A 27,142-nucleotide genomic window follows, 5' to 3' on the forward strand; every position below is an offset into this window, starting at 1 on the left:
CGTGTCCTCTGCCAGCATGGGATGCTCCACCCTAGTTTAAAGTGCTGCAGTCCCAGGTACATGTGTAAACACTGCACCCAGGAGCAGTTTTCTCTGGCATGGGCTGTGCCAGAGTTTATCACATTGCATCACTTGCATGTGTAGATGTACCCACAGTGACTCAGCATAATGAACTTAACTGTTTACCAGCAGTACTAATCCTTGTTAATACATTGGATGTTTAAGGTAAAACTATTAACCTGTTACATTTCCCCTTTTTGACACTATTTCAGTCTGCAATCTACCGTATTTGTTTCAATTTAACCAGCATACAGTCCCAATCTATCCAATTCAAAATTCAAAGCTGCTATATGCCACCATATATCTTGTGGATGCACCTCCTTCTACAGTTTTAAGGTGTTTTCCTGAACAGCAAAATAGGAAAATAGATATCAAACTGTTTCCATTAAGTGCATGAAACAGTTCTATGCTTTTATGTCTACTCTTCGGCCTGTCATTTTCTGTCAGTCTCTGAATTATTCATGTAAGTCATCTACACAAATACGTATGGCAAATATAATTTTCATTATTTTATTTAGGATCAACATTTTCACTTGCATATTAAAAGAGAGAAAAAAGTTAAACGCAGCTGCGACACTTGGTTTTGACTGATGGCATATTAAGACAAAAGGGAGACAAACACAGAGACTAGAAAACAATCCACCATTTGCAGTTTGGTGCAGTGAACAGTGAAATCCTGTGAACCCATGGTACTGTTTCATTAATTTTATTATGTATCACTGAGGTGAACAATTGATCCATAAATGAAAGTAGCAAAATATATCCTATATTTCACAGGCAGTAAATTCAAATTAAGTTTAATCTGGTAACTGTCTCTGGAAATAGCTTGTAAAAAGCAAGCAACACATATTATATAATCTAGATGAATTTAAATATCAGCCAACACATACCTAAAATCATTTCTGTCCTTCATCCCATCGCCACTGCAACTGTTATTTTTAAAACCCTTTGGCTCAAGCAACACACTGCTTCTCCTGTGCTTGTTTTAATCCATTTTAATGCAGAAATTATTTAAAACATTACTTTGCATGTTTTTCATACAACTAAAACCACATTGTTATACCAGTTTGACTGTGGTAATGCCTTCACTACTACTTTTGTTTGTAAGCTGTCTCACAGTCAGAGACATTGTCAGACCTGGGGACTATTCCTCTGCCAACTGAAGTGAGAACTTTGTTTTGATGTATGGAAATACAGTTTTAAAAAGTCAAGGTCTGCTGGCAGTTTCTCTGTAAGCTGTTATGGCAGCTGTGATAGAGGTCATGAATATTACATAAGGACTGTCCATGCATTCAAGCCAGCATCGCTAAGCCAAATTCCCATAGCAACATCACATAGATTTACTCATCACTAAGAGATGCATCAGCTCAGCTGTGAGTGCTATAATACTAGTCTTATTTTTCTAGATGTTATTACTTGATCTCTTCCTTTAAAGATCAGGGTTTTTTTTTACTGATAACCCTGATAAAATATTTACTGTTATTTTCCAGCAAAAATCATCTACTGTCTCTTAAAACAAACTCATATTAAACTAGCACTGAGCAACCCTGACATTCTAAACTCTGGTTAACCACTCTTCCTATTATTCAAAGATTAGCAACATCCCTAGACAGCTTCTGTGATGCTTTTCCTATGGAAGGGAAACTTTACCAGCAGATCCTACAAGGACAGCAAGTTTTGGGTGGGAGAGAGAAGTCTGGCATCCCCCGTATGTTAGGTAACAGCAGAAAGAGTGGTTTAGGAGCTTAGGTCAGGTATCTTTTAACATTAATTATATTTCTCTAACACTTGATAACCCTTCTTACTTTTCTCATTGACTGAACCTCTGGTCCATAGGAAGCTGGCTGTTTCTTTGTGCGCCTTGGTAAGACCTCATTACCACTCTAATCTCTTCTTCATAAGAAAGTGAATCTCAATTATCTGAATCCTAGATTCCTTTGTAAAACTAAATAAACAGACAAAGCTGAATGGAAAGAAAAAAAGAGAAAGTAGGAGAGGAGAAAGATGGAACATAGAGCTAATGAGAAAGAAGAAACAGAAAAATGGAAAAGAGAGAAAAACCAAGTAAGTGAGAAGGAGAGCTAGCACAGGAAAAAAAAATTATATGCCTGGAGACATCTTAGACCTGAATTTGAATAAGATAGAAAACACAAAAGTGAAGAAAAATAGACCTTGATGATCCAAGATCTGGTATAAACACAAAGAAAGAAAAAATGAAGAGAAGTGATGAAAGAATGAAGACAAATATATAAAGAAGGCACAATATTTTAATATATTAATTAATAAGCTCACTGTATATTGCCATATGTATGATAAATACAAAAAAGTCAAGAGAGACAGGTGAAATTCAACGTGTGCACACATCTGTAACATAACCTCTTAGTTAAAAGAGCATATGGTGGGATCTGAACCTCAATTAGTTTATTACTTTGCCACTGCCTGCCAGGAGCAAACTTATTCCTCACCATGGACTTCTAAATCCTGGCTGATCCAATATTAGTAAGTATAAATGAGACCAATGAAATAATCTGAAAAAACCTGATCTCTGTAAACAGATTTTTCACATTCACATACCATGTGGGGAACAATCCTGCATCAAGGGGTAATTACTTGGAGATCTGATGTCTTATTTCTAGGTTTGGAGGTACACTTGAATTATGGAACCAAATCCTCCCCCAACAAAAATCTTACTGCTAACTTTAACTCCAAGATCTTTCATTATTTACTGGCAATTCATGTCAATGAGCTTATATAACAAATGCAAAGTCTAGTACAGATCTGTTTGCAAGACACTCTGGTTCTTCCAAAACATGCAAATCAGTTTGTAGTGTCTTCAGTGGCAAATTCTTACTTCAGTTTTTTTTTCTTTTTTTTTTAAATAAGAATATTTTGCAAAGATGGCTGAAAAATCCACACAAGATCACATACTGCATTTCTAAAAACTGACTGACTGAAACAAACTTTTAAAAAAGGAACATATTTATGTCCCTCGTATCTGAAGAAGTGCCTTACCTTTGCCTTTTCCAGCTGTGCCTGGGCCTGTCGCTCTGCCTCTCTCCGCACTGCCTCCCTGTCTTCCTCCAGAGATACATCTGAATCAGATGGACGGCTGGTGTAGGAGTCCGCCGAACCCTGAACAGGAAAAGGAGAAATAATATTACAAGGCGTCACAGTGTTTGCAATAAAAATGAGAAGGGTTCCTCTGGCTTGCCTTTGAGCATACTTTGGTAGAAATCCTTTACAAGAAAAAGAATTGTACACAAGTGAGAAGCAGGAAGAAAGATATTGAGCAAGTTACTATTTTGCTTTGGAGATCCTCCAAAAGGGCAGGTGGCTCTTTGGTGCTTTATTTCCTGCCATATCCCCCCATTCTGATGAGAAGACTTTTTAGTAAGCACAGCTAGTTTCTGTGTAAGAGTTGCAGGACTGGTGCAGTGCAGAGCTGAAGGACAGACCAGTTTCAAGGATAGATCCATAAAAATCAAAACCCTTAACAAGAGCATTTTATTACTAGTAAGAAAACATATTCAATAGAAAAATTCAGACTCCGTATTTACAATTACCGTTACACAATATCACAGCAGACAGCTTTTAATCCATGCCCTCCATTTTTATTTCAGGGCACCTTTTCACCTGACACACTCTCCCCATCAGAAATGAACATGGCTCAAATCCATTTCAGCCCTTCAGGAAAAACACGTAAATCACCACAAATCAAGTTCCAACTGAAATAGGTCTCCGCTCCACACATGTCCAAGCCCTGCTGCAATTAAACTAGTCACAATACCAAAACAGCTCTGTAAATAATGACAGCTCTGATTTTTCTCTTTCTCTCCTTGCAGTCAAAAAAAAAAGGGGGGTTCTCATAATTCAGTCAGAAGGAAAGCAATTTTCTTCCCTTCACTGTAACATACATATATATGTATATATATGCTAACAATGAAAACATAGGGCTTACACAGATATCAGAATTCTTCAGCCGTCCTCCTTTGGCTCTTTTCAGAAGCCTGATCCAGGTGGCCTTCATTAGCCAGACAGCTCAGTTATTGTCCGCAGCTGCAGCGCCCGGCACTGGCTCTCATAAAACATGTGCACACTGAGCACTGCAGAATCACAGCTCCTTTCCTATCCATAGTCTGCTGCAAGCTCCTTCCTTCTCGTCTCTCTGCCTTTCACTCTTTCAGTCTCTCTGTTATGAAGTATTCTAATGATTAAATTTTCCCATGCCAGTGGGGAAAAAAGGCTCTCATAATAAAAAATAAATAAACCAGACTTCAGGTATTTTGTAAGACGGTTCAACTCATTAAATTGAGGAGACTGAGCACAGGAAAATGTCTGTGTTGGATTTTCTTTTGGCTGTTAAAAATAGTGCTTATATAGGAGAACCTTTTAAAATCCTGTGCAAAATGTATTCAGTGACATTTGCAAGTGCAAAGTTCATTTCATCTCTTCCTAGATTGGATGGGGGTGGGGTAACCGGCTCTTTACATCACTGGGCATGCTCCATATGTACAGCCTTTTACGCAGATGCTCACATCACACTGTGTTGTTGGTTTGTGTCAAATTGCCATTTTACATTTCAAGGGTAAACAGCTGGAAAATAGAAAGGTCCCTACAAATCTGGAATAGCTGGGAAACTGTCTTATTTTTGTCATATATCTGTCACAAACTGCATTGTTTCTCATCCCTAAATTTAAAATGCTGATCCAGAATCAGATCTCAGTTGCACTGTAAATCCAGAACAAAGTAAATTAACTCCATTTACTGTGGTGTGGAAGGTATTGACCAATTAATCATTATAAATATATATAATTTTTGATAGGAGGAATAGGTAGATAAGAGAAGCAATTAATAATTGCAACACATGCACAAAACATTCAAAGGGGGCTAAAAACATTAAAAAACACTAAACTTTACTTCTGCTTTTGGAGCCAGTCACAACCTATATAATTTCCCAAAATGACACTTGAATGACATCTCTCTGTATATTTAATTAGGACATTCATGACACACATTTACAGGCAGCTAAGCAAAATCTAAGTGTTAAAGGAAATTTCACTCTAGCTGACTTTGAAGTGCCTGCCTTTGATACAAATTCAGAGCTACATGAAAAATGCAAGATAATAGGAGATTCCAGCTGAGAGCCACTGTCACAAAGAAACATGGAATTATAAGTTAGAATTTCTTACTAAGTTAGATCTATATGTCTGGGAAGGACCAATTCTCTTCTCATTTATGTTGGTAAATAAGGAGTAACTCCACTGGAGTCAGCAGAATACCCTGATTTATGCTGGTGCAATTCAGCAGAAGTTGACCCATTAAAGGAGAATTTCTTAACTTTTGTTTTTTTCCCCCTAGAACCCATACCAGTTACAGTTTTGAATTCTAATAAAGCAGTCTTTGAACTGACAAGAAAACAACTCCCCAAGGAATAGTCTATTTACTATGAATGCAAATACATATATTAGGTTGCCTGATTCTTGTACTTCACAACAGGAAAATAAAAGGCAAAGTCAAAATGTCTAGTACAGGACTGTCTAACCATGCTGTATCCGGGGGCCACAGGAGGCACTGGTGTGTAGCCCATGGGACCACACATGGCTAAGATGGCACCCTGCAGCCCCTCTACTGTGCATATCCCTTTTCTACACACAAAAGCTCCCCCAGTGGTATGTGGCCCTTCAGCCCCTTGCCAGTATTATGCACCCTCCCACCACGGGATCTGCTGCCAGCATTCAAACCCCTAACCTCCACTCCCTGCATGAGATCTGCCAGTGCACAACAGCCTCCACCCTCTGCTGGTAGCATGTGGCCCCACTGTCCCATGAGCTGCTCAAGAGATGCATGGACCCCCAACCCCTGCCTTGCCATGAATCAGAGGGAGTGGTGGCTGCCAGGACCGACAGACTATATGTCATCCATGGGTTGCTAGTTGGAGAGTCTTGACCTAGTGAGTTAAGTAAAACAAATAGAATAGCAACTATAAAAGGCAATAAAAGAACATTTCTATTCTGAATATCTCAAATAGTCTTGTGTATAGCAAAGTACCAGAGGCACTACACCATCTCAAAACACTTTTCTAAATTAGATTTTTTCTTTAAAATACCCATTCTAGCTACTACTACTACAGCATAAACACTGCCTAAATATCTGCCATGGTCTTTGCTTGCCATGAAAAAGTCACAAGGCTGGGAAATGGAAACCTCAGGCCACACTAATGAGACTGCCTTTTCAGCTAGGTTGTAGCTACTAAAATTGTATGTAGACTTCCAAATTTCTCCTTTTGGGCCAATAAGTCCATGTGAAGTGCTGGCCATGTCCTGACTCTCTATACTTTGGAAACATTAAAATGATCCAGTTTAATTTGTATTGTAAATTACACAAAGCTAGCTGATATTACATTTATTTTGCTAGTGATAAGTATAAAGTGATGTCATTTGCTGTGAACAGGATGCAGGGCAGGATTTGAATCTCTGAAAAACAATTGCTTTGTTTCCCACACGTAGAATAAAAGGATCTGAGGATAAGGAACAGGAAACCAGCGGGTTATACATTTATTCAGACTATTGTCATTCATGAGGAGAGTGCATTATCTTTGGCATCAAGCAATTTGGGGAGCCAGGTATAACTGCTAGCACCTCTGGTGTGCCTCTACTCAGGTTGTAGTCTGGTTCTGCTAGTTTTCATTTCATTCACCTGAAGGATGGAAAAGCTTTAGTACTAGATGTTATTCTGGTCCCTTTGGTTGCTCTGATATTATTGCTAGCATCATTATTATGATATTATTGCTAGGTATCAGGCAGTTTGTACAGCCAACTATTCTACTTTTTCACATGCTAGCTAGGTTGAAAAAAAAAAAAAGATTCCCTTGTCTTCCTTAGTGTTTAAAGTATTTCATCTTGAAATGACTATTGCTGAATCTTTTTTTTTAGCTTTACTGTACATATAGGTATAAACTGTTTGATTAGATAACTGCTTGCCTTTAGGTCTCTCTACCCTATTTTCGTCTGGGTAAAATAGCTGGCATTATATGTTTCTTTTTGACGCATTTAACATTTTTTGGTAAAAAAGTCGTGGTTTGAGGCACAGGTCTGTTACAATAATATAAAACTGACTTGCTGGACCTATTTTTGCCAATTTTCCACCAGACTTTCATAAAATGGGGATGTTATATCAACTATTAATGATGCAAGTTCACTCATGAACTGCTGATACCATGTGCTATTTGCTCATTTATAGTATTCATAGAAAGCTTTTTCAGCCATTCTCTTTGTTTGTGATCCCATGACATTTTTCAAATTATAACACCAACATTTTGTGACTTAAAACTACAATTAATAAATTCATTTAATACACTGCAGAAACAATTTTACATCTGCTACGCATTTTTTTCAATCAACTGTAATGAAAAGAATTGTAAAGCTATTTTTCAAATCTGTAAGATTAAGCTATCTTCAAAATAACTTGGACATCAATGGACTTTCTTTTAAAATGAGATTATATTTGTGGTTTAACCTCACAGAGACCTTATCCATACAAATTGTATGTTCTGTACAAATTGTATATTATATTTGCATATCTGGCTTTTAAGCATGCAGTCTGTGTAGTAGAGAAAATTATTTAGGAGTGGTTATAGTCATTACCATATTGTTTGTGGGACATATCCTGAAGTCCTTACAATATACATTTTGAAAAAGACATGAAATACTCTTTATGCATCTCTTCCTTTCCTGTACTCTCCTCTTCAATTTGATGCCATTAGCTCAAATAGCTTTCTTAACTTGTGAGCAACTTTCAAAACACCCTATTATTAAAAAGACCCCAAACAAATTTCCTGATATATGAATTTCTATATTTATGTTATTGTATTTCAGCACTGAATGAAGAAATAAAAAGTAAGGTGCTATTCTTTAATGAATAATGAAGACTGTGTAACTACACACAAAGAGACAATTGCATCTATTCATTATAAAGTGTCATTCTTGTAGTATGCTTCCTTGTTACCTCATCTTTTTCATTTATTTAATTCTAAAAAGCATTAGAATCAAAAGGATGCTTCTATTCAAGTCCTCAGTTGCCTGACTCTTTGAATAAGAAAAGATAAGAACTCAAAATATTAACCAGAGAAGTAGCTGTTTTCAATATTTTAATCAAATGATTCCCAACTACTTCATGGATATTGATAACTGCTACTCCTCTAATCTTGTTCAAAGTGTCAGAGGTGTATCAAGACACGACAAGATGTTTCAATAACTACAAATTAGCAGCTCACCTTCATCATTTTAAAAATGAAATAAACTCAGGATATCAACCAATCCATAATATATTTCATACTATATTATGGCTAAACACTGTGTGACATGTCATGTTATCACACTGATATTCTATCATATCATACATGCTTTCATTTCACTGGGAAGTTCAAGAACATTTGTATCTATTCTGATGTGGGCAAGAAAATATGTTTAAAATGTTGAAACATCTCACCAACTAGGAGTATTGAGTTTTGACTATCTCTAATTACATATGGCAGGATTCAGTGCTGCCCAATAAAATTAAAATGAAACACTGCAGCACATAAGCCATACAATTTTTTTTTACTAAATGTGAATAATAACTCCACTATTTATTACATGGAAATAAGAGACTTCTAAAGCGCCACTGAAAATAAATTGCCAATAAGCACCACAGTTTGTGAAAAAGACTGGAAAACAAACATGCAAACTCTGTATCTATGCAGTTTTCTTCTTGACATCAAGCGATATAACTGCTTTGAATAACTACTGAAGGAATACCTCAGTTGCTGTTGCTTTATGAGATTACAGTGTTATGAAATTAAACATCATGTTTTTATTAAAACTTGGGTAATCAGGGATCAACATGATTGGCCATAAATTCTATACTACCATTTTGGTTTGAATTTGTAAAGTGAGATGAAGTGACTACAAATGGGAGAGAGAAAAAATATTCATTAAACAGTTAATCATCAAACACTGTTTCTTCCTTGGGTAATGATCATGGATGTTATATACCTTGGCAACTACCAAATCTACTTATCATACTCCCTAAGTTTCTTGGTAGTGACCTTGTGTAGCTTGGCCATTTGCCCACCACACACACACACACACACACACTCTCTCTCTTTCTCTCTCTCCTCTCTCTCTCTGTCTCTGGAAGGCTGAAAACCTGAGTTTTCCCATAATGACTATATAAGAAATGTAAACAAGTCCTATGCAATCAATGGACTCCATATCTATAGGAAGGAAGGAAGGGAAGGAAGAGAAGGAAGTCAGAGAAGGAAGAAAAGAAAGGAAGGTCTCTTAAAGCTAATTGCTTTCTACTTTGATTTCTCCATCCATAAATTGCCAGAAGATCAAGGTTTTAAACAGGCGGTAAGTTTAGGGCAGAGATGTTCATAGAGGGAATGCAGGAATGAAGTCAGGAAAGCAAAAGCATAATTGGAGTTGCAGCTAGCAAGGGATGTGAAGGGTAGTAAGAAAGGTTTCTACAAGTACGCTGGTAGCAAGAGTAGGAGAAAAGCTGGATGTAAACAAGTCCATGGGGCCGGATGCAATGAACCCAAGGGTGCTCTGGGAGTTGGGTGATGTGACTGCAGAGCCACTGGCCATCATTTGAAAACTCATGGCAATCAGGAGAGGTCCCAGATGATGGGGAAAAGGGCAAACACAGTTCCCATATTTAAGAAAGTGAAAGAGGAGAATCCAGGGAACTACACACTAGTCAGCCTCACCTCAGTCCCTGGAAATATCATGAAGCAGGTCCTCAAAGAATCCATTTCCAAGCACTTGGAGGAGAAAAAGGTGATTAGGAACAGTTGGCATGGATTCACCAGGGACAAGTCATGCCTCACCACCCTGATTGCCTTCTATGATGAGGTGACTGGCTCTGTGGATGCAGTAAGACCAGTGGATGTGGTGTACCTTGATTTTAGCAAGGCTTTTGATACGGTCTCCCACAGCACTCTCGCAGGTAAGCTTAGGAAGTATGGGCTGTATGAATGGGCTTTAAGGTGGATAGAAAACTGGGTGGAGCATCAGGCTTAGGGAGTAGCAATCTATCGCTTGATGTCTTGTTGGCAGCTGGTATCAAGTGGAGTGCCCTAGGGGTCAGTCCTGGGGCAGGTTTTATTCAATGTCTTTATCAATGACCTGGAAGATGGCACAGAGTGCACCCTCAGCAAGTTTGCAGATGCCACCTAGCTGGGGGGGGAGTAGTAGATGTGCTGGAGGGTAGGACTAGGATTCAGAGTGACCTAGACAAATTGGAGGACTGGACTAAAAGAAATCTCATGAGGTTCAACAAGGGCCAAGTGCAAAGTCCTGCACTTAGGATAGAACAATCCCATGCACCAGTACAGGCTGGGGGCTGACTGGCTGGGCAGCAGCTCTGCAGAAAAAGTCCTGGGGGTTACAGTGGACAATGAGCTGAATGAGTGCAGTATGCCCTTGTCACCAAGAAGGCTAATGGCATACTGGGCTGCACTGGTAGGAGTGTTGCCAGAAGGTCAAGGGAAGTGATTATTTCCCTCTATTCAGCACTGCTGAGGTCACATCTAGAGTACTGTGTTCAGTTTTGGGCCCCCCACTACAGAAAGGATCTGGACAAATTGGAGAGAGTCCAGCTGAGGGCAACAAAAATGGTGAGGGGGCTGAGGGATATGACTTCTGAGGGAAGACTGGGGGAACTGGGCTATAGAAGAAGACTGAGGGGGATTTAATAGCTTCCTTCCCCTGCCTGAAGGGTAGTTTGAAAGAGGATGGAGCCAAACAGTTCTCAGTGATGGCAGGTGACAGAACAAGGAGCAAGGGTCTCAAGTTGCAGCAAGGAAAGTTTAGGTTAGATATTAGGAAGAATTTTCTCACTAGGAGGGTAGTAAAACACTGCGACAAGTTATACGGAGAGGTTGTGGAATCTCCATCCTTGGAGATTTTCAATACACAGCTAGACAAAACTTTGGCTGGGATGATCTAGTTGGGGCTGCTCCTGCTTTGAGCAGGCGGTTGGAGCTACTGAGGTCCCATCCAACCCTAACTTTCTATGGTTCTATGACTTTATAAATATAAATGAAGATAACTGGGGAGCTTTGCATACTTTGACTCGGAGCTTTTCCAAGTCTTGAAATATGGTATCACAGAACGTGTAGAAATCTAGAGCATAAGAGAAGGAATTGGAAGGGACTCTTTAGGTCACTGAATTCTGTGCCCTGCATTCAATGGCAACAACATCATACAATTGTGCTGGCATTATTGGAATAAAGGTAGGTGCTAAGCTTGCATTCTGATAGTAAGTTTAATAGGAAAATAAGACAACGTACAGGCAGTCACAATGTAATTGGTTCCTGAAAACCATGTCTTAAGTCGAAATGTCGTAAGTCAGAACCTATTTTCCTCCAGGAATAATGTTATAAAAGGGAGACTGGTCCGTTTATGATGCTCAGCACAGCTGCATCCAGCTGGTAAGTCCCTTGTGGTGGGAAAGCGGGGAGGGAAGGGGTGTGAGTCAGAGGGCAGATCACCGACCCTACACTGAGGGAGGGATTGCGGCTGGGGCTGGGACAGGGACTGAGGCAAGCGCTACCCAGTCAGGGAAGGGGGTGCGGGGAAGGGGTGGGGCAGCTGCCACGGCTGTGCCCCACCAGTCTGGGAGCTGCTTATCTGGTGGCTCATCTGGCAGCTTTTGCTGTTGCTCCTGCCTCTGGTCCAGGATGGTATGGGGGGCAGGCATGTGCCCCTGGATCTGTGCAGGGTGGGTGGGGCTGGAGCTGTGACATGCTGTGCTCCAGGTAGCCAGTGGAAGGTGCTGGGAGTAGGGACTATGCCCTTCCACCACTTGCCCAGCCAGGGCAGGGCGGGCACTGGACAGAACCACTGCACTGCCTTTGGATAAGTGGAATGCAGGAGTAGGAACCGCCCCAGCCTCCCCACACCTCCCAGATGAGCCATGGCTTTGTCCTGTACCCCCTTTGCCCTGGCTGGATGAGCAGGGGCAGTGGCAGGGCATGGGGAGGGGTGTGTGCTCCAAGATTGGGGTGCAGCAGACAGTGGAGCGAGGGCTATAGGAGGGCTGTGGACCCTAAAATTTGCCATTGCCCCCCTATAACCCCTGCTGCCTGCCTGGAGCGCAGCCCGATGCAGCCCTGACCCCACCTGTCCCACTCTGATCTGGGGGCACATGCCCCCCCAAGTCCTGCCACTGTTGACACTCACCCAACCAGGGTGGTGGGGCATGGGATGAAGCCACAGCTTGTCTGGGAGGTGCTGGGAGGCTGGGGCAGTTCCCGCCACTGCGTGCCACTTGTCCAGAGGCAGTGCAAGCAGCTCTGTCCAGCACTCACCCTGCCCTGGTTGGGCAAGTGGTGGGAGGGCATAGCCCCCACTCCCAGTGCCTTCTGCCACCTGCCCAGAGTGCTGCCTGGTGAAGTGCCAGCCCCACCCACTCCATGCAGATTTGGGGGCACACGTCCCCGCTTACTCTCCCAGACTGGCACTGGGAGCAGCGGTGAGAGCCACCGGATGAGCCGCGAGAAAAGCAGCTCCTGTGCAGATGTTAGACGTCACATAGTGGTGGGATGCTCTCCTCCCCATGCCCCCCGAACCCAGCTGGGCAACGCTTATTCCAGCCCCTATCCCAGGCCCAGCCCCAATCCTTCCTTTGCTGCAGGGGTGTTGATCTGCGCTCCATGCTCCTTCCTTCCACCCTCCCCCACCACAACACACTTACCAGCTGGAAGCAGCTGTGTCAAGCGCCATAAAGTTGAAACCCACATCAGAACCTCAAAACAGGGTGTAAATATATAAAGGTCATAAGTACCATTTGTTGCAACTCAAAAAGTCTTAAGTCGAGGACTGCCTGTACTCATACTGAGGGCTTTGAAAATAATAACAAGAAGTTTATTTGATGCAGTTGAGTAGGGAGAAATGAAAAGGCTTAAAGAGAAGAAATTATAGAGCAGCAAGTCAAAAAAAATGATTGCAATGGTTGCATTTTGAATAGGCTTGATAGGAATAAGCCTACAGACATCAGGGCCAGAAAGGAGCACATTACAGTTATCAAAGTTCTTGATCAGAAACAAGATAAGTATTTTATCAAATACAGACCAAAAGAAATGGTCTGATCAGGAACAGGTTTTATAGAGAAACAGCAAGATAGAGCCATAACCATGACATGCTGATCAAAAGAATGTTAAAATAAAGATTACGGGTTTAAGCAACAGACTAGATATTAGTATCTACTAAGATAGAGGAAGGTAAAGCAAACTGAATGCTTTGGGAGAAGAGATCCCAGGTTTGGTTTTGGCTATATTAGGTTTTGATAATGAGACATGTCTAAGAAGATATCAGAAGTAAAATATTTTCAATTTGGAGGGAAATGCTTCCAGAATAGAGAAGTAGATTTGTGAGTTGTGTATAAAAGTGACAGTAAAAGATATATGTGATGGAAATCACACAAAATGATGGTTTAGGGAAAGAAGTGGGCAGGAAGAGGCACTGGCAGAACTCTGAGGGACCCCAACCAAAAAGAAAAAGAATGAGGAGGATGCACCAGACAGGATAACACAGAAGCAGCATGGAAAGGAGAAGGAAAATTAGAAAAGATAAATATTAAATATTGAAGACAACAAAAAGTCTTTTTTAGGTATATAGAGAGGAAAAAGAAGGTGCACGGTAACATAGGACCCCTACAGGGCAGGCTAGGGCAGTTAGTGACAGATAGGAGGGACAAAGCTGAGCTCTTCAAAGAGTTCTTTGCATCAGTATTCCTGAACAGGAATATAGGCATATCTCCAAATTGGACTGTAGACAGGCATAAGAGGGTCACTGAACCACTGATAGTTAGTGCCAACCTAGTGAAGGGACACATAGAGGGGCTTGATGTGTTCAAGTCAGCAGGCCCAGATGATCTTCATCCAAGGGTGCTGAGGGAATTAGCCAGTGTCATAGCAGAACCACTGGCAAGACTGTTAGGAGTTGAGGTGGATGTCATATATTTGGATTTTTAAAAAGCCTTTGATAAAGTGTCACAAGCCATTCTTATAAAAAAAACAAAACCCTAAGTGGCTGTAACTTAGAAGATTATATGGACAGGTGGGTGGCAAATTGGCTAATGGGACGCACCCAGCGAGTGGGGATGGATGGGTTGGTATCGACATGGAAAGACATGAGCAGTGGTGTCCCTGAGGGCTCGGTTCCTGAAAGAGTCCTGATGAATATCTTCATGAGTGATTTGGAAGAGGGTGTGGAGAGCACACTGTCCAAATTTGTGGATGACACCAAAGTATGGGGCAAGGTAGACACGTTGGAGGGTAGAGAATGGATCCAGGCAGATTTGGACAGGCTGGAAAGGTGGGCAGAACAAAATAGGATGCAGTTCAACAAAGATAAATGTACAGTGCTGCACCTAGGGAGAAGGAATCACCAACACACATACAGATTGGGGGATGCCCTTCTAAGCAGCACAGCACCAGGAAGGGATGTCGGAGTCATAGCTGACTCAAAGATGAATATGAGTCGACAATGTGACAAAGTGTCTAAGGAGGTGATACTTCCCCTCTATGTGGCATTGGTAAGGCTACAGCTGGAGTACTGCATCCAGTTTTGGGCGCTGCACTGCAAGAGGGATGTGGATAACTGAGAGGGTCCAGAGGAGGGCCACTCATATGGTTAGGGGCCTGCAGGAAAGGTCCTATGAGGAGAGATTAAGGGACCCGGATCTCTTCAGCCTCCATAAGAAAAGACTGAGGGGATCTGGTGGCCATCTACAAATTTGTTGTGGGGTGGGCTGGGGAGGGGCAGCAAGGAATAGGAGATACTCTGTTTACCAAGATGCTCCTTGGAGTAACGAAACAATGGGCACAAACTGATGGACAGCAGATTCAGATTAGACATTAGGAAGAACTTCTTTATGGTAAGGTTTATCAGAATCTGGAATGGGTTTCCAAGGGAGGTGGTGCTCTCCCCTACCTTAGAGGTCTTTAAGAGGAGACTGGGCAAACGCCTGGCTGGAGTCATCTGACACCAGCACTTTTTCCTGCCCAGGGGCAGGGGGTTGGACTCAATGATCTTCCAAGGTCCCTTCCAACCCTAAAAATCTATGTAATCTATGACAAAGGATAGAATCATGAAATCTTAGCCACAAACCATGCAGGCCACACATCACTCAGGCACACCACCCACACTTCTCCCACACCCACCACAGTGCATAGGCTACTGATATGCTGCACAAATACCCCAAACCACAAGCTTTCACCCCTCCCTTCCTCCCTGCAGATGCACCATGTAGCTCACTCCCTGAACCACACATACATGCCACAGAGATGTCCCCCTCTGTCCTTGCAGATATGCTACAGTGCACCACAAAATGTCCCTTTGCCTCCCCGTGCTGTGTAGATGTGCAGCAACACACCACAAGCCTATGTGGGCATGTCATGCAATCAGCCCCTTCTCACCCTGAATACAGGGAATTGGTGCCTGCACCAGGAGCCCAGAGCCACACATTAAAACTTCTATGAGGTTGCATATGGCTCATAGGTCACCAACTGGACATCCCTATTTTAGATCCTTTTATAGCACCAATGTCAAAATTTAGATCTACATTCAGATCCTAACTTTCCCAGAATTTTCAGGATCTGGGATTTTGGTTTAGAATCCTTAATTTGATTTTTCTGCATATTTAAGTGCCTTCTTTGAAAACTTAGCTCTGAATTCACTCTGCACTGCTGCAGAGTTGTCTCTAGGCTCCAAAAAGTGACAATATTAGCATCTGTGTTATAACAGTGTCTATACACTGAAATTCCTGCACAGTCAAATAAAAAAAAGATAGTGATGAAAAGACAGTCCCTTCCAGGGGAAGCTTGCAATCTAACTTAAAACTCAGTGACAAAAGATGGATACAAACAGTTAGCAGATACATGAAGTAATAATGAGTCAAAATCAGTCATCATGATAAGCTGTAGTCCTAGCACACAAACTGTTTAAGCACTGTCAAGATTCTTTTTTAGTAGGCGTCATGGAGAGAAGGGATTTGAAAGAGGATGATGAGGTGTTGCTGTTGGTTTGGTGTTGGTGTTGAACTCCTTCATTCTTGAGAGGTGTTTTGAGAAAAATTTCTAAAGCACTTGAGTGAAAATACAGCAAAAGGGAAATGAATGGCTGAGACTGACAGAGTACAGGATGCTGATGATATCTCAATAGTATATGAAAGGCAACAGATAAAGTGGGGCTAGGGTATAAAAAGCCTTCAAAGCAAAGATAAGTAGCTTGTGTTTTACGCAGTGGAAAAAGGAGGAAATCAGAAGAGGGAAATGAGAGGGGTTTGCAGGTGAAATGATGACCCAGCAGTGTTTTGAATGGATATAAGTTGGGGGGACAGAAGCAAATTGCTGTTTCAGAGCTAGGGAGAAATAGTTAATATATGAGATAATGGACATACAAGACATGAGATTTTGCTGTATGGATGATGAAGAAAGGCTGGATCTCACTGGGAAACAGTGAGAATTAGATAAAACCCAGACACTGTGCTGTAGAGCAGTGGTGCCCAACCTTTTTGCCCCATGGGCTAGGTGGGTGTTCCCAGTTCCATCCATGGCTGGGGTCCAGCATATAGGGCTGGCACAGTGGAGGCTTGACCTGGCTAGGAGGGGTGTGCAATCCAAGTCTTAAACTCTTATCTGGTTGCCTCGGGGGTGGGGAGGCAGCAGCCTTCCCATGATCTGGATGCTTGTGGGGAACAGGTAGTGCAGTACCAATCCAAGTGTGGCAGGGGGGCGGGGAGCAGCTTGGCCCTGATCCAGGTGCATTGTGGGGCATGGAGTGGAGCAGCCCCATTCCAGACATGCAGGGGTGGGGGAGGGTGGCAGCCCAGCCATATCTAGATGGGCAGGGAATGGGCCCAGCCCATATCTCACTGCATAGCAATGGCCTGGGCTGGGCAGGATCCAGCCACATGGAGCTTCTACCACTCCCCTGCTGCCAAATTTCCTGACCCACAGCAGGCCCTGCTCTAGAGCAACAGTCCCAAACTTTCACTGGCCCAAAGGAAAAAAAATACTGAGCAACCAACATGCAGTTGAAAACATCATACCTTGCTCTTCCTGTCTACCTCATTCACTTTTAAATTTCCTATGGCCATGAGCAACATGGGTTGGAGACCACTGTTCTAGAGAAAGGATGCAGTTAAAGAGACCATTGAGATCAGAGGTCTCAGTGAAAATGAAAACTGTGGTTGTCCCCTTCTGACAAAAGAAGTTGAGGGATTACTTGAGGAAAAGACTAATGATCTGTTTGGGCTTTGCTGAGTTTAAGCAGATAACCTTCTGATTATTGTTTTAACAGAAGGAGACAGGTCTAGAGCAGGGAGGCAGATACAGAAAATACTTTACTGTGTCAGACCAATGATCCATCCAGCTCAGAAACCTGTCTCTCACAGTGGCAAGTGCAAGATGCTTTAGAGAGAATATATAAATGGAGCATATGTTGAGCAATCCATCCCATCAGACACTCCCTGGCATCAAGCATCATTGGTATAGGGATGTCAGAGGATTCATCCCTGGTTTGTTTTTTTTTTATTTAAGAACTCCCAATGGACCTATTCTCCATGAATTTTTACCTTTTATAACTTGGTTAAACAGTCTGCAGATCTGCTAATTGTTAGTATAGAGAAAAATCTGAAGTTGTGATTGTAAGTTAAATTCTTAATTACACTGAGTAGAAGAGGGAGCCAAGGATGGAGAAGTGTGGAACGCTCATAGAAAATTATTTGGGAACAGGGTGGAGATGGCTGCCGCTGCACACTGGCATTTGCAATCTGCCTTCCCCCTTCCCTCCCCACAGACTGACATGCTGGGCATAGGGGTATCGGGGGGAGGGAGGTGGCGCGCGGTGGATCCTGGCTTGCTTTTTAATGAAAGAGTGATTTCCTACTTTAAAAGGTTGGAGACCACTGGTCTATAAGGTATACATCTACCCTGCCTTCTCCTTTCCCTATAAAAATGAAAAACACAGTCCCTTTATTTTACTCTTAGATTTTGTAGAGATCTTGGGCAGAAAAATAAAATTCAGTTCAAGCAAACTATTGTCACAACAAATGGTGAAATAACAATGGAGAGCTCACAACAACTACATTGATTATGTTGATCTGGAAAGTAAACTGTATTTTAATATACATGATGTCTTTACCATAATATTAATGACCACAAATAACTAATTAAACCTGAGGGCTTCTAAAAATGCTTGCTTATTAGCTGGCTAATGTTAGCCAGAAAGTTTTCCTTCCTCTAAAAAAGGAAACAGGAAGACTAAATCATTATTTCCCTTCTGGTGTGCATGCCCCCACTCCCCATGCCCCCCATATGAGCCACTTGCAGCTGTGTCCCACACCTCGCCCTGGCTGTGCAGCGCCTGCCTCAGCCCTACTCCCTCCCTTACTGCTGCATGCAGGCCCCTCCCCACCCCTGCTGCAGTCATCTGTGCTGCCCCACCTTGGGGGGGGGGGCTGTGCCCCCCCCACCAATCTGTGCACAGGGTGGCGATGGCTGCCGCTGCACACTGCCATTTGCACTCCAAGCCCCACAGCCACTAAGCTGAGCTGTACCCCTGCCTGCCCAATGGCGGGACACACATGGCATTGCATTGCTCCTGGGGCAACTGCAGCATGGCTCAGGGTGCAAAGTGTAGCAGCAGCCATCTTCACCCTGTGTACAGATGAGGGGGGCAGGTTCTGTCTGGGCCTCCAGTGGGATGTGCACAGCATTGAGAGCCCTCTGTGACCCTGGACGAGCCCCTTGGGCTCCAAACTTCCCACCACCCAGCCTGGCTGGGGCCCCATTCACCTTAGCCCCTGCTCCTGCCTGTGCCACATCTCTCACCATGGGGGCCTTGATCTGGCCCCTGCCCCTTCCCTCCCCCACAGACTGACCTGCTGGAATGGGGAAAGGGGTGTATGTGGCCTCAGATTAACTGGAAGAGGCTCAGATCAAGCCCCCCTCCTCCCAGCCTCAGATCTACTGGAAGAGGCTCTGTAATTCACCAGCTGATTGCAACTGACTGGTTGGTGACCATTGTTACAGACTAACTGAAGGAGAAATGTATAAACTTTCATGAGTAAGAGCTCACTTCACCAGATGCTATGCTTATGGATCTTTGATTTGGTAGCCTATAAAATGAATTTCTGCTCTGCCTTCTCCTTTCCCTGTAACAATGGGAAAGCACAATCCCTTTACTTCTCAGGTTTTAATATGTGCCTGGGCAGAAAAACAATTCAGTGCAAGTAAACTTTATTTATCCTGCCGCCTTCTGTCTGACTTCAGACCAACATGGCTAACTACAGGCCTCCTTACAAGGTAATTCTGGGTGGCTTTGGGAACTCTTAACCCCTGGCTTGTCCATACATTAACACCTTAAAGTGGCTTAAATCACTTGTTATGCAGCTCAAAGTTACACTACTCCAGGGCAGGATTATCTCTGATCCACATGACCCAGGTCCTATTCCATTAAGGTATGGCCACTCTTCACATATGTGCTGCTCAAATTGAAGTCCTCCAGTATCCTAGAATGACGAGGTACCTCTCCCTCTCTCCTGTTCTGTGTGGAAAAACTTTCCATGCCCTGAAGTCTACTTTCCATGCCATGGAATTCTTCAAGCAGTGGGGAAAGGAGCTCACATCACAGCTTCATGCCCTCATCTTAAGGATCTGGAAGGATGAGGAAATCCCAGACAACCTCAAGGATGCCACGATTATGACAATCTTCAAGGAAACAGCCAAGTTTAACTGTAGAAACTACAGAGGAATCATCTTGCTGTCCACCACAGGAAAGATCATTACAAGAACCCTCGTGAACCATTTCCTTTCACTTGCTGAAGAGCTCCTCCCAGAATCTTTGTGCGAGTTTAGGGCATCAAGAGGCACAACTAATATGATCTACACAGCTTGCCAGCTGCAGGAAAAATGCCAGGAACAACATAAAACTCTATATCAGGGTGGGCAATTATTTCAGGCTGAGGGCTGCTTACCAAGTTTTGGTAAGCCATCAAGCGCCATGTAGCCCTTCCCCTTGAAAGGTGCCCCATCTTCTGGTCACCATCTTGGGACTGAAAGTCCTGCCCCTAACCCCTGAATTTTGCCACCAGAAGTCCCTTCCCTTGCTCCCCGGAAACCCTCCTCCTTTCAGCAAGAGGTTTTGCCATCTCTGAACCAGAAAAATACCAAATTATATTCTGTAAGCAGGATGGGTAATTGATATAGTCCATTTGCTTACTTAATAGTTTGCATAAGGTGCGTGCTAGCTTCTAGGTCCCAGCTGATCTTCTAATTCAAGTTTTTCTCAGCACATCTGCCCCATCTTTCCCATCATGACTTGTTGGATCAAAGGAAAAAAAGGGAGGCTTGCTGTTAACTGCTGTTGACCTTTGGGCCAATTAGGATTTTTTCCACACTCTACTCCACCTTTTTTGGGGGTGCTCTTATACCTAGGCTGATGGTAAATTATTCCCATTCTACTCCTTGGTATGTTATCCTTATAAGTAATTCTGGTGGGCTGCAGAACTGTGGATCCCTGGTCTTTTCCATGGGTACACCAGTCCTGAAACACTGCCACTCACTATTAGTTGCTTTTCATCCTTGCAGATTCCTGAGCTGAAGCCTCCATCACCGTCCCAGCTCCTGCTGATTGGGCTTTCTTATTTCTAAGCGCAGGTAAGTATGGAGATTCCTCTGAGCTTCAGGAGGAGAGAGTTTCCTATTCTCCTCCTCTACCCTTCCCCGGGCATTGTCTCAGTCTTCATCTCTCTCGTTACTTTGTTTGCTTTCTTCTCTTGTCTCTCTCCCCTCCTCCTACTCCCGGTTGTTGCTGGGTGTAGTTCTTTAAACTGTTCTCTATCCAGCACCCAGCCAACTGGAACTGACAGGAGCTAATGAACCTCCTTGATTTGATCTTCCCACGTCTTGTTCTTTCACTTCTTGTCTCTCCCAAGGTAAGTGTTCATGCTCAGAGCAGCCTCTCCAACACTCCTTATAAACTTTGGGGCCCTTCTTCTGGGTCTCTGTAGCTTCTTTACAGTGGGCAGTGTGATCTTTGCTCCTATATATTCTAAAAATCAAGCATGTACTACAACGTTAATTAATTTAATTTCAAAAATATTTTTGTCCTGATTTACATGTTTGTGTAGTGTACATAGAGGTGATAGTATAATATCTTTAAATGAAGTCTTACTCTTATATATTGTGGGAGGGTCTGGATGGGAGGGTGGGTGTAGGTTTGTGGGGGGGAATTTGAGGGGTATATTAATACCATAATATTAATAGGTGTAGGGCCGTGGGTGGGTATGGGTTTTCTGGGGGGCTGTGATTGTGTGGGGGGAGGGTGGCTAGGGAGGGTTGTGGCTTCTGTGGAGGAGAAGGATTTGGCCCCCACCAGCACCCCTGCAAGCCCAGCCTCTGTGCTTCTGCTGCTCCTAGTCCCAGGGCACTGGTGCAGGCCCTGTGCTCTTGTTCACTGCCACTTGCCCCCTGTCTGCCACTGCTGCCCTTCTTCTGCTGCTGTCCCCCTCTTCTCCTTCTCCTTCTCCCTCTCCCTTCCCGGCCGCTCTGGCACCATGCCTCAGCTGCTCCTGCAGTCCTGGCACTGCAGCTCAGAACCACGTGATGTCAGAGCGTAGTGAGGGGTGGTGAGCAGGGAAATGGCTGTGGAAGGCTGGAGGAAGGGGCAGCAAGTAGACATGCGGAGTGCATCAACAGCTGGGTGGGAGCACGGGTCCTGTGCTGGTGCACTGGGGCCAGCGCTGGTAGGGCGCAGAGCTGGGAGGCAGGAGCACAGGGTTCGGGCTGCTAGGGGTTCTATGGAGCTGGGCTGCTCTGCTCAAGCAGGGAAAAGAGGGAGCCAGCCTAGCTCCATAGAGTCCCTGCCAGCCTAGGTCCCACACTCCTGCCACCCTATTCTGGGCCCTGCCAACGCTGACCCCAGAGCACCAGCATGGACCCTGCAGTCCTGCCCAACTGTTGCTGTGTTCCACATCCCCACTCACTACCCCTTCCCCCAACCTGCTGCAGCCATTTCCCCACTCCCTGCCCCCCCACCCTCCTGCCCACCAGCCAGCACCATGTAGTTCCCAGCTGCAGCACCAGGAGAGCAGAAGCTAGCCTGGCCAGCCCTGAGGACTGCGGCAATCACTCACAGTGCTCCCCTGCCTCCCTCTCCCTCTTCTTATCTGTAGTTCCTTTGGTGCAGGGAGGCAGGAACAGTCCCAAGCCAGAAGCCGCTAGAAGGGCCTGCTAGGCAGAGACTTCTGGCTGGGGTTTGGGGTGGGAGAGTTTGGGGGGGCAGGGGCAGGGGCAGGCTGGACTTGTTGCTGTGGCTGTTTAGTTCTTCTGCCGGCTCCCCCTGAGTCCTATTGCCCCTGGCTCCTATCATCTTTGACAGGCAGCTCGGGGAAGGTAAATATTAATTTTCTAAAATTTTTAGGAGCCCTGTGGGCCAGACAGAATGGCCCAGCAGGCCAGATCTGACTGCAGGTCATATTTTGCCCACCCCTGCTCTACATCATGACTGCCTCTGATCTCATGGAAGCTTTCAAATCTGTCAGTGAGAAGTGTTGTGGAGGATCCTTTTGAAATATGGATGCACACCAAATTTTGTCACCATTCTCTGCCTGCTCCGTGATGGTATGCAAGCAATGGTTCTCAGTAGTGGATCTATCACTTTTGAGGTTAAAACAGGAGTTAAGCAAAGCTGTGCCATTGCTCCAACACTCTTCTCAATATTCCTTGTCACAATGCTACATCTGACCACCAACAAACATCCAGCCAGAGTGGAGCTTAACTACTCAACTGCTCAATGGACAGTAAGCTGTTTAACCTCAGCCAAATCTGACCCAAAACAAGGGCTACCCTGACCTCAATCATTGAGCTCCAATGATGCTGTAGCATGTGCTCACTCGGAAGCATAATTTCAAGGCAATCATCAACGTCTTTACCGATGCATAGAAGAAAATGTGACTGATGCTTAACATTCAGAAGACTAAGGTCCACTAACAATAAGCTTCTAAAGAACAGTCCATAGCTCCTGTAATCCAGATCCACAGTGAGACTCTGGAGAGCACTGAATATTTTCTATGTCTCAGAAGCCATCTCTCGCAAAAGGCTGACATAGACAAATAGATCCAACATTACCTCAAATGTGAAAGTGCAGCCTTTGGACACCTGAAGAAATGGATGTTTCAAGATCACAACATTGGATCTGAAACCAAGGTCATGGTTTATCAAGCAGTCGTTATCCCCACCTTCCTGTATGGAGCTGAGACATGGACAACCTATAGGAGACAACTAAAGATGCTGAAGAAGTACCATCAACACTGCCTGCAGAAGATCCTTTGAATTCAGTGGGATTTCAAACACACCAACATTAGTGTCCTCTTTCAAGAAAACACCACAAGTATTGAGCCAACGATCTCTGATATCAACTTCGTTGGGCCAGCCATATCATTCAGATGTCTGACTCCAGACTCCCAAAGCGAGTTTTATTATCCCAGCTCAGCCAAGGCATATGCTCAAGGAGGGCAGAGAAAGCACTTCAGGGACGTCCTCAAGGTCAACTTAAAAAAAATGCAACATTGATGTCAAATCATGGGAAATTATTGCCCAAGACTGTCCCAAATGGAGGAAGAGCCTGCTGCAGGAATCTCAGTACTTGAAATCTCATGACAACAACAGGAGATAGGAAAGTGGGAGCAGCAGAAACAGCATGTTGTGGACCAAATCAAGAATCTAGCACTACCCACCCCACACGGAAACACATGTCCAAGCTGCAATATAGTCTGTCGATCCTGGGTAGGCCTCATCAGCCATCTTTAGAAACACAGATAAGACAATCATGGAAGACAATCATCCCTGACTGTGAGGGATTGCTGAAGAAGGGTGGCTACCAGGTAGAAGCCTGTACCTGCCAGGTCCTGAAAGAACTAAGACTGCATATAAAAGAGCTGAGTTACCTCTGGAACCAGAAAAAGAGTAGTGTCCTGGCAGCAGCAAGAAGCAGCAATGGAAGTGTTGAGGAGTGATGAGGAGCTGCACTAGCAGTGGTGAGGAGCAACAAGGAGCAGCAGCCCATCAGCAGCAGCAGTAAGGAGTGGCAATAGCAGTGGTGGAACAGTGCCCTAGCAGTGGTGAGGCAAGGCAAACCTTGGTCTAAGAGCTACGCTAACTCTGCTGACTACACTGTACACCCTCTGTGGGACAAAGAAAGGACTTTGAACTTACTGACTGTGCTAACCTGTAATAGTGGGTTGAGGTGGGCTACTGATTATTACAGGGTTCTTAAATCTGTTTTTCATCCCATCTCCCTTTCCCCCATTAATAAACCCTTTTATTGCGTGTGTGAGTGGGGAAGATTGGAACACCCAGGAAGAAATTATTTTCCCAGATTTCTGGGTGGGGGTTTGAACAAAGATAATTAATTTGTATAAAACCCCTAGGATGAACTCTGCCCTTGTTCCTACAATTTGATGCCTGGCAGAAGGGTTACATAAATAAGAGAATTATAACAAACAGTGAAATAATTCTTTTACTAAGATGGCAGTATAAGAAACAGAATGAAATCCTGAACAAATGACACATTTTTACCAGTATAACCTACATCAGTTACATAGGGATTTGGGAGCAGATGGATATGACTATCCTAGCACATCTACATGCAGTATGTAGGTATCACAACGACTCACCTCTAGGTGAAGGGGGAAGGTAATACTGTATTTACTCACATATCACATGCATCTTTTTCTAAAAAAAACCCAATCCAAATTGGGGTATTTGTCTTACATGGGGAGCTTGATTTATTATACTTATATAGCAGAATGGAAGCATGGAGACACAGTAAAATGGCTGCCAAGTTCTGCCCCATGATGACCTCAGGAACAGAGAGGGCAGAGTTCACCACACTAGGGGCAGAGCTACAGTGTTTAACCTTTCAAAGCTGCTGCAGAATTAACAGTAGCTTTTGCCAATATGGCAGTATTTATGAGAGAGTTAACACTTTAGCTTTGTCTGAGCAGTGCAAGTCAGGATTCATTCATGCAGTCAGGATTCCCTGCAGACAGAATTCAGCTGTGATTCTGGAAAAATCTTTTTTTCTCCATTCTGATTTTCCAAAACAAGGTAGGCATCTTATTTGGGGGGTGTGGTATGCAGGAAAATATGGTAGCTTGTTTACATTGAGCACACACCTATCACAAGGTAAACTGATGAGAGTTGACACCTATACTGACTTAACTTATTCTGTGGGCTTTTACTTTGATTCTTTGAAGGGTAATTCTACACTAGACTGGACAAAGGTACTCCAGTATAAAGGTTTACATCTTTTGTCTGCTCTTTTCTTTTGTGTTTGTAAAGGCTGACTTCAATCATGCACGTGCAGATGTGTGTCATCTATTTAGGCCCTAAAGCTTTCTTGAATGTATAGAGGTAAACCTGCCACATAATGATAAGCTAAATACATTAGAGCAGGGCTGTCCAGCTTCTAAGACTTCAGGGGCCACAACACCTGGGAACTGCATGGCACCAGGTGAGGCATGGACCACTGAGCTGTGTACCACATAGAAGCTTCCCACACCCCGCTGTTGCACTGCATATGGGAATCCACCTCCCACTTTAGGCACAATCTCCCTGGTACAAGGCCCTGGACTCATGCTCAGCTCCTGGTGTGGCATGCCACACCATCCCAGCCCCTGAGGTGAAGGCAAGAAGTATAATCTGGAGGAGGGAGGGGGAACCCAGAGACTCCAGCTGCTGTTGCAGTCAAAGCAATTGGGGGAGTGGGTGCCAGGCAGGAACTTGGGGGCCACAACTTAAATCCTTGTCAGCCACATGTGACCCATGGGCCACTAGCTCAGCAGCCCTGCATTAAAGCAACCATCTGAGGCCTCTGTCCTCCAGTTCAACACTGTACCTAAACAGGGACTCATTTCATTATGTTTTTTTTTTCCACAAATAAATACTTTAAACTAACAATTTCTTGTTGATACAGTCAAATCAAGAATTACTAGTGCACTTGGGGGAAATGAGTGAGCAAAACATGTAAACAAAAACTTGACAGGAAAGGTTGAAAATCATATTCAGAAATATATGTATTAAAATTATTTGTCTTAACAATGTTGTAATATTAAACCAAACAATAAATCTGTATTGTATGATATAAAAACAATAGATGGTTTCAGCAGTTTAAACACCAAATCATTCCAAAGCTAACCATTCATGCAATGCTAAATTAGCAATTAAAATGTATAGATTCAAATCAGAAACATATTGTGTTGTAAGTGACAGTGTACAAACAATTCAACATGAGAACTGAAACCTCTCAGGGCTTTCATTCGTTTCTCACTGAGACGCTTCTAAAATTGCAGGTTCCTGTGTTCCTATAATTACACCAGTCACTACACCTAAGCTTTCTCATTTTTCTCCCTGCAAACTTTCAGTTAGAACATTAATCTGGTGAAGAATGTATTAAAAAAAATCTAACGTGTCATGATCCCTATTAATAGTTGCCATGTAAACAAGCACTTTGCTTAAAGAAAAATCCATAATTCTTATGGGAAATCATCTCAATCCCTCTTATATTTCATAGTAGTCATTTTCAGTCAGTTATACTTATATCTGGGAAGTAATATAGTTTAAGTAAATAACTTAACAAGACGTCAGGAGTGCATGACAATCTCTAAAGCCTAAGCATACATCCATAGCCCATAGTGTTTGAAATCTACAACAGAGAAGAACAGTCTACAAGAAACGATGCTGATGGCCTTGCTAAACTATATAAGCTAGATTAATACAACCTTAATATAGTTTATGATTGAAATAAAACTATAGACATTGCAAACTCATTTCTAATGCCTTCTCATAGAAAGTCAGATTAAAAATTCATCCTAAAAATGAGACAGCATTCCTTTTGTGGGAAAGAGTTACCAGAAAAAAGTACCATTTAAGGAAATCTGAAAGAAAACTTTGGCTTTGATTGCCCTCCCGTAACTTTTTTTTTTCAAAGTGAAATTGATTTAGGCTTTCATGCAGGCAGCAAACAAT

At 43.3% G+C, this 27,142-nt stretch overlaps 1 protein-coding gene across 3 annotated transcripts in view; it reads right to left on the bottom strand.

Annotated features, from left to right (window-relative positions):
* The window catches only part of CACNB2 (calcium voltage-gated channel auxiliary subunit beta 2), a 233,595-nt gene that overhangs the window by 178,454 nt on the left and 27,999 nt on the right, over window positions 1–27,142 (bottom strand). For 2 of the 3 annotated variants that reach the window (XM_019508326.1, XM_019508324.1), the window contains exons 1-2: window positions 4,019–4,487; window positions 3,073–3,192 (exon numbers count right to left, since the gene is read on the bottom strand). In XM_019508326.1, coding sequence (XP_019363871.1) covers window positions 3,073–3,192; window positions 4,019–4,087 — 189 coding nt within the window. In that variant the 5' untranslated portion in view covers window positions 4,088–4,487. Of the gene's footprint in view, window positions 1–3,072; window positions 3,193–4,018; window positions 4,488–27,142 lie in introns of those variants that run through there. The other variant, XM_019508325.1, reaches the window with a different exon arrangement.

The sequence above is a fragment of the Gavialis gangeticus genome, unplaced genomic scaffold (genome assembly GCF_001723915.1).
Source record: "Gavialis gangeticus isolate Ggan-Ray unplaced genomic scaffold, GavGan_comp1, whole genome shotgun sequence".
In the NCBI taxonomy this organism is placed as follows: Eukaryota; Metazoa; Chordata; order Crocodylia; family Gavialidae; genus Gavialis; species Gavialis gangeticus.